The sequence below is a fragment of the Dermacentor albipictus genome, chromosome 5 (genome assembly GCF_038994185.2).
Source record: "Dermacentor albipictus isolate Rhodes 1998 colony chromosome 5, USDA_Dalb.pri_finalv2, whole genome shotgun sequence".
NCBI lineage: Eukaryota > Metazoa > Arthropoda > Arachnida > Ixodida > Ixodidae > Dermacentor > Dermacentor albipictus.
The window spans coordinates 25,861,466-25,879,136 of NC_091825.1; the positions used below are offsets into that span (position 1 = coordinate 25,861,466).

General features: G+C 44.7%; 1 protein-coding gene across 2 annotated transcripts in view; it reads right to left on the reverse strand.

Annotated features, from left to right (window-relative positions):
* Positions 1 to 17,671, reverse strand: part of LOC135898283 (complement C2-like) — a 240,593-nt gene that overhangs the window by 48,817 nt on the left and 174,105 nt on the right. For both annotated transcript variants that reach the window (XM_065427150.2, XM_065427151.2), the window contains exons 13-14: positions 15,081 to 15,293; positions 2,880 to 3,034 (exon numbers count right to left, since the gene is read on the reverse strand). In XM_065427150.2, the coding sequence (XP_065283222.1) occupies positions 2,880 to 3,034; positions 15,081 to 15,293 (368 nt within the window). The remainder of the gene's footprint in view (positions 1 to 2,879; positions 3,035 to 15,080; positions 15,294 to 17,671) is intronic.

Sequence of the window (17,671 nt, forward strand, 5' to 3'; positions counted from 1 at the left end):
CATTTGATTTCTGAATGGAATTCACTTTTCTTCAATGATTTACTGTCAAAAGAAGGTAATAGCAAGTTATTAGAAAACTGTCTACAGATCCGTGATAATGGCGTTGTAGAGGGCTTTAATAAACTCTCTCTTGTTTTTATACCGTTCTTGCAAAAGGCAGCCGTAGATCAAAAGAAACGTGTACTAAGGTGTGGTCCGTAAACTCATTCAAATAATTTGCATGGCCAATTGTTTCACGTAAAATTTGAATAAGGTCGGATACTTAGATTGGGAGTACGAGTGGGCTAAATAGTACCCTGAGAATGGTTAAAGTATCCAGGTAATGAAGTCAATGAACTTACAACATGAAGACAACTGCTCTCAATCAATAAATGGAAGCTTAAGATTACCAAATAGATACACTGGACGAGCTTGAGAGATTTTGACGGCACTACAAATGCTACTGCGCAACTCAAGTAAAAGGTGATTATGAGAATCGGGAGGGTTTCTAGATGTTTCCAAAGAGAAACATTCTGCTCCGGTAGACACCCATCTTTTAAGACGATTACGCCATCGATATGACAAGGCAGAGAATGGTTGTACAGTGCTAGTTGCTTGTACCCCTGCTTTCTTAGGTAGCTAATGGCTAAATTTTGTGCTAGCAGAATGGATGAAGCTTTTCTCGATAGATGAGAGAGATCTCAATTATTCTTCACATAGTTTCTAAACGTCATAATGTGAATTCATATTGCCACCGTTTATTTTTCTGTAATGAATGGAGTCTCGGGTAAAATGCCCACTTGATCTGAAATATATCTGGCGAAAATATACACAGAGTTTACAAGCCGATGGCTGTCTAGCAAGAACCGGCACCTGACGAAATTGTGCCATGCGATTTTATGAAATAAAGAAATGTGATTCGTGCTGATATACCTCACGAGGATATTCCCTAGATAAGCAAAGAATTATAATTTTCTTTCGGCTTAGGAACGCTGGCTTAACGGTATACAGCTAGGCACAGCCGCATATCATTCATATTAGTACTGAAGCCTGTTATGTGATTTGTCAGCGTGCCTAGTTAAGCTATCACTAGACGTGGTGTCTAGCTTTGGAGAAGAATAAAGTAAGAAATAAATAAATGCTAGAAAAGAGAAAGGCAAAATTACCAGGCCGATTCTGCGAGGGCATCTTTTCTTGAACGCCGAGGAGGCAAGACGCACTGAGGTCTTGGAACTTAAGGTCTCCGTGCAGGCAGCCACTTCACAGCTCTCAAAATTATTTTTCGGTGTTGTCCCTGTGTCGTGCATTTCGCAGACACGCGTGCTACGGCCTCCTTTATCCCTGCATCTCACCTACACTATCACACTCAGAGAATCCACTGCTTATCAAGCTGCTAACACGAAGACGCCAGGAGTTGTGGTGCTACTTCCCAATGTCTCTGTGTCACGTTACCCACCGCTCGCCTTGCCATCGTCACAGGTAAATTAAAACTAAATTCTGTGGTCATACTTGGAAAAACCTTGACGAAATAAACAGGCACGTCCTAGTGAGCTCCTTTAACGTGAACCTAAATCTAATCTAAGTACGCGAGAATTTATGCACATGGCTTTTACATGAATGCGGCTCCCGCGGCTGGGACTGAGTCAGTCAGCCCGACCTGTGCAAAGCAAGGTAACTGGGCTAGCAACAATGATGCTTTGTTTCCACTTCTGAATTTTTCTTTGTGCCTGCATACCGTTATTTTCTTTTCCGGTTGTCCCTGCATGATCTTCCTCAAGATTTATCACTGCCTTTTATGTTCCTCTTGGAAAAAATCCGTTTCTAGCCCGAAGGCTAGCTAAATAGATACAATTATTCATTTCAGGCTTTAAAAGAGCGTTAAATAGTACTTCGATAAATTTCGCTTTAACAGTATCGTTTAGCGAAAGCAAAATGAAGGCCCATTCTCAAAGTTTTAGTATCGCGCAGAAACCACAATGCTGGCACGTCATTGCGACATCATGACTTCAAAGTACTTTAGAGAGTTTGGGCCACGGCGGCGGTTTAACAGTCCGAAAAACATGCTTAGTGTAGAATTTGGCTCCTGTAGAATACAGCGTAATTCATGTTGACGAAAAACTGAGTTGACCCGTGCCGAAGCCATCAAAATTCACATTACGGCAAACTGATGTGGGGACTTGAAGGCGGTGTCGCCACCCGTCTTTCGGTTTTGCGTGCTTTCTGGCCTTCAATGCCTGTGGTGTGTAAGAGGGACTGTTTTCGTACTGTAAACGAGTAGTTCAGTTATACAGCTGAACACAATTTTATCTTCGATTTCTATTTTTTAGCGACTCATCGCCCGTAGGACTGTGCTAAGCCTTCGGTGCCATTCAGCTTGCGTCAAGACTCGTTTGCCAAAATGCTAGCTTTGGTGAGCTGGCAACCTCCGTCAACGTTCTAGTTCCATATTAAAACTAATATGATTTAATACATGGTTTGATGGGCGATACCAGCCTTGTCAGCCATCCGTTGCGCACTGGCCACGTGCCTCGTATGCAAAGGCGATATTATCGTGCCTGTAGGAGTAGTGTCATAGATACAGAGGTGCGTGTAATGCATTCCTAAAATATAAGTGCAGTAAATGTCCTTACACTCATTTACCAATTCAAAGGAGCTACATTCGCACTACAGAGTTTTGGGAGCGGAGAGTTGTGGAATACCTCTTAGAAAATGTCAGCCATGAAAAAAAAAAATATTCCGCGCTTAGTGGGGCAAAAGGGGAGATGAAGGAGGTTGAAATTGAGCATTTCGCTTCGTGAATACACCAACACCTTAATTCCTTCGCGAATTGTAAAGTTTTCGTAATACCCTGACAACTTCATGTGCATAGGGCATGCGTTTTGATCCACCTATGTACATACCTTTTCAGCATCATTTAACAGTGTCATCTCGACCATCCAAGGCCAAGCCGTCACCACTTTATCCCCCGCAAGGATTCGTCCTTGGGGCGCTGGGTCGTCGTGAGACAAGCCGCTTGTGACGCTATGGCTGTAGCTGATTCCGCATTCGCCATAGTCTGCGTGAAACAACGCGTCATAACATTCACCATGGAAGAGCAGCAAGAATGTGCCAAAAAAAAATTCACCTGCAGTTACTATAATTCCTAGGGCGAAATTTGAGCGCAGCTCTGCAGCTGTTTTCAGTTCGCGGTATACATGTATGGATGCATGGCAACGATCCCCCCACCAACTGGCAGAGCTACGACGCGGGGCCCTATGGAGGCTATTCCAACTACCACGCACTAAGATTTAAAAATATGCAAATTCCACGTATCTGAACCCAACCATGGTAATGTTGTTTGCCACCGCTTGGAGATACGCGGAAAATTTTTACGTTCATCCTAGTTAAATAATTAGCTCTAAGCAATTAAGAACCTTCACAAATATTACATTTAGATGAAAATTGTTAAGAAGTAAGTTGTAGAGCAACATCAAAAACTGCCTATACAGCTTTCTGTTGCTGAGTATGCGCTAGTGTTTTTCCGAGCGTGAAGCAAGCACGCGAATACACGCAACGTGCCTCGAGCGGCGAGTCGCGTGGCAATTTTGTGTGTATTCGTGGGCTTCTTCTGTCACGCTCGGAAAAACTTTAACGTAGCACGTAGTTAGCAAGAGAAAGCTGTATCGGGAGTATCTCATGTTGCTCCACAGCTTTCTAGTTGGCACTTTTTATCAAATATTTCAGAACTTGTAGAATTCATTAAAACAGATATTGCGATTGGGAGGAACGCAAGAAAAAAATTCACAGGGCCTCTGGTTTTCCCTAAGACAACTTGGAGGTGAAAGCTCAAGTGCCGAGCATTAAAGACGGACACATGACGTACGTATCCCCCCTTCCTAATTCGCTCGGTCTACTTCGCTGAGACGTTCCACTTATTTCGCTTAGTCACCCTCTTACATCGCTTATTCATCAGTCCTCTTTCTACTGCTTTTATCTCGCCTGAGTCATCCATTTATATCATCCACACAAATACGGTAAGAATTCAGCCCGAAAATCAACATTCTAAACCATTTTCACACTTTCGTTCTGCCCTACAGGTGTGCGATGCCAACATGCGCATCGTGGACATCGATCCTCGTTTCCCCGGATCCTGCCACGAGTCGTGTGGAGCCACTCGCTACTCTCAGGACGGCTTACCACTAACCTTGCACGTGGCGGCTGTGAGATTGGTGCAGACTGTGTTGAAAATCAGGAAGTGGAGCCGAAGTATAGAACGTCTTTATTGGACGCTTGTAAAAAAAAAAAAAAAAAAAATGCAGGCGCGCGTTTGGCTCCACGCTCGTTTCTAGCTTCGGCTTCTTCACTTCTTTTTCGGAGCACAATATTTAACAGCTCCTGGCCGAACAGTTTTCGTGTGCTTGTTTTATAATTTCCCAGCATCCATCATCCAAGCATTCATCATTCCAATCTTGTTGTTCCTCCAAAGCGTGTGCACTCCTTTAAAATGTTGCACATCTTGGTGTTGTGTCACAGTGCACTGAGCTAAGGCATTCCTTTTCACTATCCGTCTCCGTTAGGTTTTTCCTACTACCCATCTCTGCTATACGTAATTTGTTTAGTGTGTCATAAAGGTAATCTCCAACTTGTGCTTCTGACAAATGGCTTGAGCTTTGGGTATCTTTTGTGTCTGTCTGGCGATCCTCCAAGGTACATGACTGAAGTGCTAGTTCACTTGGCAGCACATTACAAGCCGCTTTAGATGAAGTGTTCAAATGGAGCCGGCACACTTGCCGACATGACGCTAATGCCGCTGTTGCTGGTGCAGGTACATTTGGTCCTTGTCTCGGCGGTTCGTCTCGAAGCAGAGGAACACGGGGCATGGCCTTTTTCGTCGAAGCCCTGGATAACGTCTGCAATATCTCGGCTATCGTCCACCCGTGTGCATGAATCGTCATCTATCGTTGGCAGCATGCGTGGTGCGAACCGTGGATGGATCAGCGAGGACCGACCAATCGACTTCGACCAACAGGACCCACGTGATGCCGATCAAGGCGATGGCTTCGTGGGATTTGGAGCCGGCACACTTGCCGACATGACGCTAATGCCGCTGTTGCTGGTGCAGGTACATTTGGTCCTTGTCTCGGCGGTTCGTCTCGAAGTAGAGGAACACGGGGCATAGCCTTTTTCGTCGAAGCCCTGGATAACGTCTGCAATATCTCGGCTATCGTCCACCCTTGTGCATGAATCGTCATCTATCGTTGGCAGCATGCGTGGTGCGAACCTTGGATGGATCAGCGAGGACCGACCAATCGACTTCGACCAACAGGACCCACGTGATGCCGATCAAGGCTATATAGACACTCGGCGCGATGGCTTCGTGGGATTTGGAGCCGGCACACTTGCCGACATGACGCTAATGCCGCTGTTGCTGGTGCAGGTACATTTGGTCCTTGTCTCGGCGGTTCGTCTCGAAGCAGAGGAACACGGGGCATAGCCTTTTTCGTCGAAGCCCTGGATAACGTCCGCAATATCTCGGCTATCGTCCACCCGTGTGCATGAATCGTCATCTATCGTTGGCAGCATGCGTGGTGCGAACCGTGGATGGATCAGCGAGGACCGACCAATCGACTTCGACCAACAGGACCCACGTGATGCCGATCAAGGCTATATAGACACTCGGCGCGATGGCTTCGTGGGATTTGGAGCCGGCACACTTGCCGACATGACGCTAATGCCGCTGTTGCTGGTGCAGGTTAGTCATTACTATCAATCTGAACTTCAGAAGCTAGTGTGTGCGTTGCCGGCTCCTCCCACGATGCCAAGTGTTTGTAACAAAAATCGCGGATGCAGCATGCACAGATTGCGTCTGAAGGGATTCCGTTTATTTTCCAACAGAGTGCTCTACTTGATTTTGTTGTTAATACTCGCGGGGGACGTTGAACTAAATCCAGGGCCTACTAACGCACCGGAGATGGAACTGCTGCAATGTTTGCGCAGTGGGCAGGAAACTTTAATTTCAAAGTTAAACGGCATCGAAGCCAGGTTCGAAAGGAATGAGAACATGCTGATGGAAATGAAAAATAATCTCAGCCAAACTCAGAACCAGATAAAGGACATCAGTGTGATTGCTACAGAACAGGCAGCTATAATACGGCATCTCATGCAACAGGTAAAAGATTTGCAGAAGAAAACAAACGACCTAGAGAACAGAAGTCGCCGGAAAAATCTTGTTTTCTATGGTGTTGAAGATAAACCCTCAGAATCATGGGATGAATCCGAAGCTATGGTAAAGAACATTTGTAAAACGAGCCTTGGAATTGAGCTCGGGACTCTGGAAAGAGCACACCGCTTAGGACGCTATAAAGAAAATAGAAAAAGACCGATTATTGTCAAATTTTCCTTGTACAAAGACCGCCAGGCAGTGCTTCTTAATGCTAAAAAATTTAAGGATTCGCTGTACAGCGTCGGCGAAGATTACTCACCTGAAACAAGAAGTATTAGGAAGAAGTTATGGGAATACGCTAAGGCAAAAAGAGAGGATAAGAACAATAAAGTAAAACTGACTTTTGACAAACTGATTATCAACGGCAGGGCTTTCAGGTGGGATGAAGACAAAGAAGAGGTCGTCCCTTTGCGTAGGCAGTGACAGACCAGAATAAAGCAGAAGTACCGATGTCGACGACTCGTTGCTGTCGTCGTGAACTGCCGAAGCGTAGTTAATAAAACAGCTGAACTTTCTGGGTTGATAGAAAGTGTTGACGCTGACATAGTCCTTGGCACCGAATCTTGGTTAAAGCCTTCAATTGCTGATAGTGAGGTGTTTCCAGAAAACTACGTCGTCTATCGCAAAGATAGGCCCACTGCAGGTGGGGGCGTCTTTTTGCTTGTTCATTCATCACTACAGTCTTCAGCAATTGATTACAAGTGCAATGCACTGGAGTCTGTATGGTGCAAGATAGTCCTATCAGATAATTTCACGTTCATTGTTGGTGTGGTTTATCGCTCGCCCAGCTCGGATATCAGCACAGTGCAAACATTATATGAAATTCTCACAGAGGCATCAGCTCAGACGATACTTCTTGGGGGGGAATTTAATCTGCCTGGGTTATCTTGGTGCAATGATACGTGTTTAAGTTCTGGCGGGCGCATGAACCTTGCGATGAAAAATATTGTAGACACGTTTGGTCTGACGCAGTACGTTACCGATCCTACTCGCAATGGCGCTGTGTTAGACTTGCTGTTTTGTAACTCGCCGGATTTCATAAGAAATGTGAATGTCATTCCGGGAATTAGCGACCATCTGGCTGTTGTTGACGGTATCCATAAAGAAAAGAACCGTGCGAAGTTATCCACGACTAGGAGGGTCTACTTTTATGAGAAGGGTGACTACGATGCAATTTCTGAGAGACTTCGTAATTTCTTTTCAGTTTTCGAGTGCTTATCTGAGGAGTGTAATGTGCACGATATGTGGCACAATTTTAAGAATATGTTACTCGAGCTGGTAAGTGTACATATCCCCAATGTTGATTCTTCACGGCTTAAAAAGAACAAACAGCCATGGGTAACAACACACATACTAAAGCTTATCAAGAAAAGGATGAGGACATTTAAAGCATTCAAGAAAAGCAAATCGGCTGCTCATTTTACAAAGCTACACACGATTACACGCGAATATAAGCTAAAAATAGGAAAAGCTAAAGATGACTACTTCAGCGAGCTGAGCAACAAAATGAAATCAAACCCTAAAATGTTTTGGAAGTACTTAAAACAGTGTGGATCAGATTCCTTCGGAATACAGGAGTTAAATTATAACGGTAAGATAATTATGGAAGACGAAGATAAAGCTGCCTGCCTAAACAACTTCTTTCATTCGGTATTCTTACCCAACCATACCTGTCATATTCATCAACCTACAACTAATATTTCGCCTATGCTCCCTGTTGAGCTTAGTATTAATGGAATTGAAAAAACTATTGAAAGATATTGATGAGAGTAAATCTAGTGGTCCGGATGGTATTTCTCCACGTGTACTCAAACGTTGCGCGGGGCCAATTTCTATGTACCTTTATTTAATTTTTGAAAAATCTTTATCGACAGGTATTTTGCCCCATGACTGGAAAATTGCACACGTTGTTCCGATACATAAAGGTGGGTCCAAGAAAGACGTTGGTAACTACAGGCCAATATCACTTACGTCTATCCCGTGTAAAATACTTGAACATATATTATACAAACAAATACTAAATCATCTAAATAAGCATAAGGTACTAATTAACGAGCAGCATGGATTTCGTAGGGGACTATCTTGCACAACACAACTAGTTGAGTTTTATCATGACATAATATCCAGCGTAGATGCAGGAGGACAGGTAGACGGTGTGTTCCTGGATTTTCGGAAAGCCTTCGACACAGTATCACATTCACTCTTATTGTTTAAACTTAATACCCTACACAATTTAAAACGTATGGCATATACAACTTGTGTTCGACCACTCTTAGAATATGGCTGTGTTGTGTGGGACCCCCACGAGGTAACCTTCATTGCCGCTCTGGAAAAAATACAAAACCGTGCTGCCAGGTTCGTCTTGGGGCGGTACGGAAGAAAGGAGAGCTGCACTGCAATGAAGGCTGAGCTAGGATGGGAATCACTTTCTGCCCGCCGCAATAAACTGAGATTAAAATTTCTATATTCGATTTATTACAATAAAACAGGAATTAATAGGGAAATTTACCTACTGAAACCTCATTACATCTCAAAACGAACTGATCATAGTTGCAAAATCCTCGAGTATCCTGCCAAGACGAACATGTATGCCAACTCATTTTTTGTTCGAACAATTAAACAGTGGAATAGGCTGACTGAAAAGCAAGTGCATTGTGTGAACGAAGATGTATTTTATTCCATGTTGTAACCCCCCTGCTGTAACGCCTTCGGGCGCTGCGGGGTAATTGATGAATAAAGAAAAAAATAAAGAATGCAGCAGCATTTTCATGTAATGGTACACATCGCATATTTACACGGTCGCAAGAGATGACACCCTTTGTCGTGTCTGGCTGGCAACTTTGCTTGTGCTCTCCTGCTCCTGCTGGCTTTGTGCGACCTTTCTTGGCAGGACTAGGAGGAGATGGCCTCTGCTGTGGTAGAGTAGTCTTTCTGCAAGGGTTCGCTGCATTATTTGCTGCCACAGACAATTTTCCTTGATTGGGGCTATGGCTAGCATACCCTTCTGGATCTATAGAAGGTGGGAAGGTTCGGCCTCTGCGTGGACGCTCGCAAGACACTTGGTGGCTGCCTTTCTCATATCCAGCTGGGCTGAGCACCACTGGTGCTGCAGCAGACTCTTCATCACCCACTTGTTCTGGAACACTGCTGCAAGCTTGCTTCCCGGCCAGTCTGCGCTCTTTAGGTTGCATTGCATATGTTTGTTGTTGGGCTGCCAAGTATTGCCTGACAAAGTCATTCTGCCTGGTCAGTTCATCTCGAAGGTCAAGGTTGGGCACAAGATCTTCAGCTTTTACAAACTCCTCGTGCAGTTTCTCTATCTTAAGTTGCAGCTTCAGTCGCTCAACGAGTTCTTTCTTGCTCCCACTTTTCGGTAGTCCTCGTTTCTCAAGTGCAGATATGAGGTCGGAAACGCGTAGCAAATGTAGAGCTTTGCTGTCTAGTCCAACTTCCGATTTATCTGATACCAGTTGGAAGCGGTGTCGCAGAGTTGCAGCAAGGAGAAAGGAACTGCTGCACGTGCCTAAAGGAACCCTTGTCATGCCCAGTTCGTCAATATTGGAAGACCCTTCTTCAAACCAGAAGTAACGAAACGCGTCTCGGTCATGTTCAGCCAGCGACACTTGAAGTAACGCTTTTTCGATGTCGGTGGAAATTGCAATATTGGAGCTGCGAAACTTCAGCAGTAAGTCAAGGATGTTGGGGTTCAAATTTGGCCCTGTCGACTAGACGTCGTTGAGTGAAGGTGAGTCCGAAGCACGAGAAGAGGCGTCGAATACCATTAGTCGTAGTTCTGGCGCGTCGCAATACTGCTCGGTGTGGCATATAGTATGTGATATATATACTCGTACTGTCCGTTGCGACCTTTTCAGTGAAGTCTATGTTACAGTACCTCCTAATGGCAGTGTCATATCCCCTCGAAACTCTGGTTCTAGATGTAGCGTTCTCTGCAAGGACTCCAGCCTCTTTAACGCGAGATCCCGGTTATTTTTAAGCTAGGAACAATTGTTGCGCCACGGCAGTTCAACTTGATGGCGACCATTGTTTGTAATAGTTGATTCCGCGAAGTTCTTCACGACGTGTTCGTCATCGTTCGAAAGTCTGTCTTTGTTAGTCAGTCGCAGATGTTCTACTTCCCAGAACGGCCTCAGGTGGTGGGAAACATTGGCTTCCGTTAGGCATATGTTGAAGTTCCTCACGGTTTCCGGCTTGTAGAACTTAGGTGGACTTCTGGTACCTACAGGAAGTATCCCTGCTATGATAGTTTCGATGGCGGTTGTAAGTTCTTACTTTTCAACTTTGCAAGTGCATTTGTCTCTGTCAGCGCTGACAAGTCATTGCATATTTCGGGAACTTGTAAAGCCTCTTCTTCAAGTGAGTTTGAGTCGTACTGGCTATGCAGCATGATTCATATTCTTCGATAATATTTCTGCGGTGCCGAAACGTTTCCGAATTCCAAGATGGTGAGCTGCTCTTCGGCTAACACAGTGGCTTTCAGCTGCCTAGAAAATTCTTGCGTGATGAAGCTGCGTTAACTCTCACCATCAATCAACATTCTTACAAAGCGTTCGCTTCCAGTACCCAGAGCCCAAACGTGGGCGGTCTGCAGTAGAACTGTGTACTTTAGCGAGTCTGTTGATGAGCCGGAAACAGTTGTCTGCATTTCTGTATTCTTCTGCTTCCATTTTGGGTCACACATCGTGGATCATGCATCGTGGTCACACATCATGATTTGGGTCACATATCATGGTCGTCCCTTGCATTTCGCACAGTTTAGTATCTTCCAGCTTCAGCATTCCTTAGCTTTGTGAAATTGTCTAGCGCAGCGGAAACAGCATCCTAATTCGCGTAGTTTCTCTTTTTTCTCGTCTAATATTAGTTCCGTTGGGCTCACCACATCCACCGAGTGATCTTTGTCTCCGCCTAATATAAAACTCTCTGGACTCAGTTTCACGGTTAACATTGATACAGAACCTTGGGAATGCTCATTAGATTGTCTTTTTGCGTTTGAGGCTTGTTCACTCTTGTCAGAAGTCATCATTATAGTCTGTTCCCGGCTTCTTATTTCAAGGCTCAAGAAGCCTAGAAGAACAGACATTTCATTTAGCCTGTCACTAGCAACGGCTGTATTTGTCGAAGACAAGATACGCTGAGTATATCGGGGTACCATTTCTTGCAGAAGAATTCGTATTAAAGCACTTTTCAGATACTCCATATTCTTTTTCTTCGAAGCCAAGGTTGTGCAGGGATCTCACGCGCGTCTGCACTTCTTCATACAACCTTTGAAGCCGCTCAAAATCTTCGCAAACACGAACTTTACCTAGGTTTAGAAGACGATGCATGTGGTCGTTAACAATTAGTGACTTCTGACCGAATCTTTCTTTGAGAACTTCTATAGCTGTGCTATAGCTCTCCTTAGTTGTCGACAGGCCGCTGATGACACCTTCTGCTTTACCTCTCAAGTAGCTCCTAAGATATTTCAATTTGTCTGAGTCTGTGATATATCGCTTCTGGTAAAGAGTAGACCCAAATTGATTCCAAAATTTTGGCCATTTAATGGGGTCCCCATGAAACTTCGGCACATCGAGCTTCGGCAGCTTAACGTGTGCCCTTGCTTGATGAAAGTCATCGTGAGATGCGTGCGTAGTCGTTGTTTGCTGATCGGATAAAATGCGTTCAGCGCGTGATTTTGCGAGGACGACAGATTCTTGATACTGTCCGCCGCTTAAGCTCATCCTGAACGTTATAACCGGTAACAAGCCCTTGTACTTGGCTATCAAGGTCCGTAAGCATAGTTTCTTTTATATTTATTAGGTTAAGATGATCGGTCAGCTCACCATATGGCGCTGGTTCCGTCTGCATAAAAGTTGTCATGTTGATGATCCTGGTGACCGCCGCTCGAACGGTAGCACGCTTCCGTCTAAGTCTTTCCATGTCGTCACGTCGGGAATTGGAGGCTTCGTATTGACATGGATCGTTCTTTGATTCTGTAGCAGCATCGTCGCGTTGATCGCGTCGGTCGGTCATCTTCAGGTAACTCGCTTCATCGTCAGAAGTCTTCAACTGTAGAGCTCAAATCCTGGTCACAGCACCATTTGTTGAAAACAAGGAAGCGGAGACGAAGTAGAGAACGCCTGCTGTATTCGACGCTTGCGAAAACAACTAAACAAATGCAGGCGCGCTCTCGGCTCATCGCTCGCTCCTAACTTCAGCTTCTTCACTTCTTTTTCGGAGCACAATGAGCACACTGTGAGCACACTTCGGAGCACACTGTGAAGTATAATACACATTTATGTGTAGAACATGCAGGAGGCTCGGGCTATCCCTTGAGCCGTGGCTCTTCACACATGTGCCAGGCCATCCAGGCGCCCACACTCCGGAAGGGCGCCGCAACCTGGTCCCATTGCCTCCCCATGAGAAATGTTGTGGAGAGAATCATTAACGTCTTGAAGGCATGGTTGCTGTGCCTTCAAGGGCACCGCACCCTCCTGTATCAACCTAACGAAGGAACCATAGTTGTCGCAGCCTGCGCAGCTCTGCCCAACATGCTCTGGAGGAAGGGGCGCCGGAGGTGCAGCGATGAGGGGGAGGATGCGGAGAACCAGACACCGCAGCAAGGACAAGTGCAACATGGTGTGGCTGTTTCCCAAGGACCGCACACCTACGGCAGGCCTGAGCATTCAAACATGACTCATTTGGGACGGCCCGATGCCACTGACCGCTTTGATGGTACCTTGTTATTCTAGGAGTGAACGGATATCCTGGATCCGGTACGGTCTTCCTCCAACGTCACAATGCAGGGAAACTCATGGTTTCATTGTTTTATCTGATGGCAACGTAGTAATAACAAACTTGTAGCCTTCAGGAGGGCTGCAACCCTTTTCTGCACGGTCTGATGGGACCGCTGAAAAACCTCCGCCGGAACAAGACCTGATGCGTCTGCAAACCAAACAGGTTAAGGCGTTCTGGCTAAACTCCCACGCTTCCAAAAGAATTTACCTGAACCATATGAATGTGCTGTACCTGCCGGACAAACAAAATGCCAGTGAAGAACAGTTTGTATGACGGCTTCGGCGAAAGAATTTTTGATGGCGGAATAAAAGTCAAATCTAGGGCAACATGTAGAGCTGACTTGGAGCATTGTCGGCATCATGAAAATGCCGACTTTTCTAAATTTAAATGGCTAACACGTAACATCCCCGATGCGTTTCCATGGTCGCGGCATACACATTCTGCTGGGGCGCTCTTTCACGGACCGAAATGTCATCGATATCTTAAGGCTTATGCGGTTCGTGTCGCGCAACACTGGCAGATAAGCAGGGAATCAGTTCATAGTGTTGATAACAAGTAATGGGGGGGCATATGGGTCTCATGAGGGTTGGTAATGGTTCGATGTGGACGGATATATGGCTAAAGAGCGGTAAGTGCTTATATTAATCGGAGCAATACTGATAGATTGATAACGACCGATATGGATTCATAAGGATTGGATCGATTGCGATAGGGCTGATAACGACCGATTAGGGTTCAAAAGGGTTCGATGGAGCCCGATAAAGTTGATAACAAGCAATAAAGGCCGCCTCTCGTTGGTAAGGTTGATCACGGCCGACAAGAGTTGATAAGTGGTTAGACTGGTCGAATTTAGTTTGGTAAGATTGATAATTACACAGGGCTGCTTGGAGATGAGCAAGTGGCAGAACCTGTACGCATACTCACACAACTCCAGGGAAGTTACTGCGCAATTTTTATGCTAAATTTTTACGCTCTCTATTTCTAGACTGCACTATATCTGGGAAAGGCCCACAATTTACACACGTTAAACCCCATTTGTCGACTCAGGTTAGAAGCATGCGTAATGAAGAAAGTGTACACCTCGGTTTAACTTTGCTTTCTTGCGCTAATTGCGGAACATTACGGCCGCGTACATAGTTACAAGCTAAGTTCGTGCAATTTTTTTTGTTCCATGTTTTATCGCTTGTACCGTGATTCTGCGTGCACTAAAAGGCCTCCAACCGTCTAATTTGAGCAGACAAAAGTGGCCCGTCCACGAAATCCCACAGCTTCAAAGTTGGCGTGAAGTCCCTAAAGAAGTCCTTGTCTTAAAAAAACCGTGACTAAACGACTGTGTGACCATGTTGTGTAGTTTGCTAATAGCATCGTATCAATCTTCCTGAGAATCTCACCACAAAATCTCTTTTTCTAACACCTACAGCATCCGCATAAACACGGAGACCGTCGGCATTACGTCGCAAAAAAGTGTTTTAAAATTAGTGTCGCGCAAACAAAGACGACACTGCATCCTTGAAGATGGGACAGTGTGGCCATTATCCTCTGCAGCGTCGTCCTCGCTGGCGTGATAGTGGTGTGGTACTACTTGCAAAATATAAAGAAAATACAGCAGTGCATTTGTTACATATATTATTTCGGTGGCGACCTACGTCCGCCTTGCTGCTGCGTGGTTTACCAGTAACTTGAACTTCGACTATTCATTATCGTTTAGCGCATTACGTGTTTCACTGTGACAACCCTTAAACCTGCAGTTCGATAATTTATATAATTGCCTTTGCTCTAGATATGTACTACTATAGGAAGGCGGATCGCCGCTACCTTCTACTGAATGCATTCCTGCCGCTGAATGAAAGCCACCAGAAATGGCGTTCTCTATGAATAATTCATATACGGGGATATCGCAGTGCCCTCAAGGCTCTTGAGTCACCGCCAAACGATGTTGCTTCCTTACTAGCTGCCGAAGCGGCGCCATTGGTGCTCTCGAATAGCAGCTGCCGGGTAGGTGATGTTTATCACACATAAAATTAAGGCTACGCGATCCAGCTGTTCAGTTGAAGCAGGCATTTCAACATACTTGCTGTAAAGAGAAGACAATTCTGCAAACCCTTACCAACAGTGCCATTTGTGAGCTTCTCGGCAAGCCACTTGAGGGCGTCGAAATCACGCAGAATAAACAGGTGTTCGTCGATGGGATCGGAGGCGAGTGTCTCCAATGCATCCTTCTGCAATCTTCCCGTGATTCCGATGCAATATATTTCAACGTTGTAATTATTCTTCAAGAGCCCAGCTTCCTTGGAAGCACTGCCACCAATGTTTGCTTTTCCTGTGTGTTGGCAAAACGAAAACGAGTGGTATTACTTCATTTGCATCTATCCATACAGAAAAAATACCCTTGAAACATGCTTTTCAACGCACATAACGTCTCACTTCGAAATGGCAGCACAAGAACAATAGACACAATGTCCCCTGTAGCGAAGTAGTTCTAATGTTCACGTGATGTGGCTCTCATTCCCGCGCCTCCAAGCTTTCCTGCATACTGCACGCTATGACGGAAAAGCTCTGTACGTGCGTCAATCTTTCCAGCTGCATTGTTGCGAAGTGATAGAAGATGATGCGGATATTGCTGCATTCTTGTTAACCAATGGAAAACGCAAGCTGCGTAGGGTGGGTGTCACGAGCATAGGCTTTGAAACAGGAAAGTATATCTGTAGCCGCAGAGCACTTTATGCTTATTTTTTGATAAATATTATCGACGCTTTGAGCTCGTGTTGGCTGGAACAATTCAGTGAAGCAGATGAAAGCGCACTGCCTTAAACATCTACGTCCTTTTATTGTCCGTCTTGTGCTCTTCTTCACCACAGATGGGATTATTACTCGGGATGTATGCTCCCACGTGCTAACAAAATATGCTGTACAGTTCTTGCTCTTCTTCCACACACTACGCATATAAAGTCATCATCTGCAGATTTTCTCCAACAAAAATCTTGTCTCAGGCATCCGGGTGTGCACTAGTATTGTAGTAAACTGCCCTTTTAATTATTCCAAAAGGTTTCGCGTTTGGCTTCCTTCTTTGCTGTTTTGTGTAATCTCATCGCTGGCTTATCGAATGCGCATAATCGGCCTGCTGCTTCTGCTTTTCTACCCGTGTGGCGTACTTTTTTCGTAACTGTCCAAGCCGTTACCGCAATCTTTCCCAGTTATATCGTATGTTTTTTTTTTCTCAGTGGGAAATCGGCAGTATTTCTTTACAGACACTTGGAACTTGGGTATGCATTTGTTTTCGTCCATGAGCTTTAATCGTTTTTCGGCCAATATTTAGCTATGAATCTCATGTCTCGAAGGACGTCGAGCCCGTGCCTCCATGTATCACATTAGTTGTAGCTTTTGCAGGCACATTTAAAGCTAGCCCTCGAAACTTTCCAGTTTTAGGAGGAAACATCTGATTTCATATATGAGACCGAGTTCGCATATGTAAGGAAGGTGGGGCTTGTTCTACACGATGCACGCTACCTCATTGTTGTCCTATCACCACAGCCATCTGTGCTCAAATATTTGCTCGGTTTATGCCGCTTTTCAATTTCAGCATATTTTCCTTTATTAATTGTACTTCAAAATACCGCAAGTAATGTTTCATTCCAGACAAGACAGGCTACAGTAGCAAGTAATGAAGTAAATGACAGAACAAATATGTTCATGACAACAATAAAGAACATCTATGCAAACATTTTAAGCAGCAAATACTGTTATATAGGAAAGAAGCATCGTTTACGTTATCCGGCAAAAGTTCTCAACGCGACAACAGTGGCAGGAAATGCGTCCTAATCTTCAAGCGTCGTCGCAAGGAAACTAAATTCAAAGCTCTTTGTATTCGCAAACAGAGGGGTAAGGAAGTGTTTATGGTTCCGACGAGCCCTTATAGTCGTGAAGGGGTGCACACGTATAGGGGGCTGGAATTTTATTTGTCTTGACAAGAAGTGATACAGAAACGCCAGATCGAAAGCATTTCTTTGCGTTTTTAATTCTATTTTAATTCTATTTTTAATCTTCATTTGCTTTCATCAGAAAAGATGGTGAATCGTCATTTCGGTATTTCGCCACTTTCTACATGCTGTCGCTGTCTTGCAGTTACCCCAATTAACGTCCTTTCCAATGTAATGTAAGGCCCATCTTTCACGTCATTCCTTCGTGTAGCTTGAGGCTAGGAAAGAACACGCAAGGTCGGGGCAGTCTGTTGACACAGCCCCATACCCCTAAAACACTTTCGTTTCATTTGCACAAAATTATACACATATCATCCAAATATATTCTTCTTGTGGGATTCAGTTTCTACAAAAAATTGTGTAACATCTTTTTGTTTTTCGTTTTTTGAACGCGCATATACTTTGTACTCACAGCTTCGCTGTAAAACTTGAATTCAACAGAATACGCAGCAGCGTGCCTACACCGCGAGCGCGTCGCTCCCACTACGGTGTCAGCCAAACGGCACAAGAAAGCAGGTGTTAGAATTGAAATAACAAAAAGTGCACGTAATACCAAAAACAAATATATGAAGATGTGAGGCGAGAAGATATTATACGGTTCCAAGCTCATGGAAGCACTTTCAAGGTAAATGTTCAAGAGTATGTAGGTTACACAACTTTGACATACATTAAGAAGGTTATTATAGTTCTAGTGGAAATTATGATTTTATAAGCGACACAA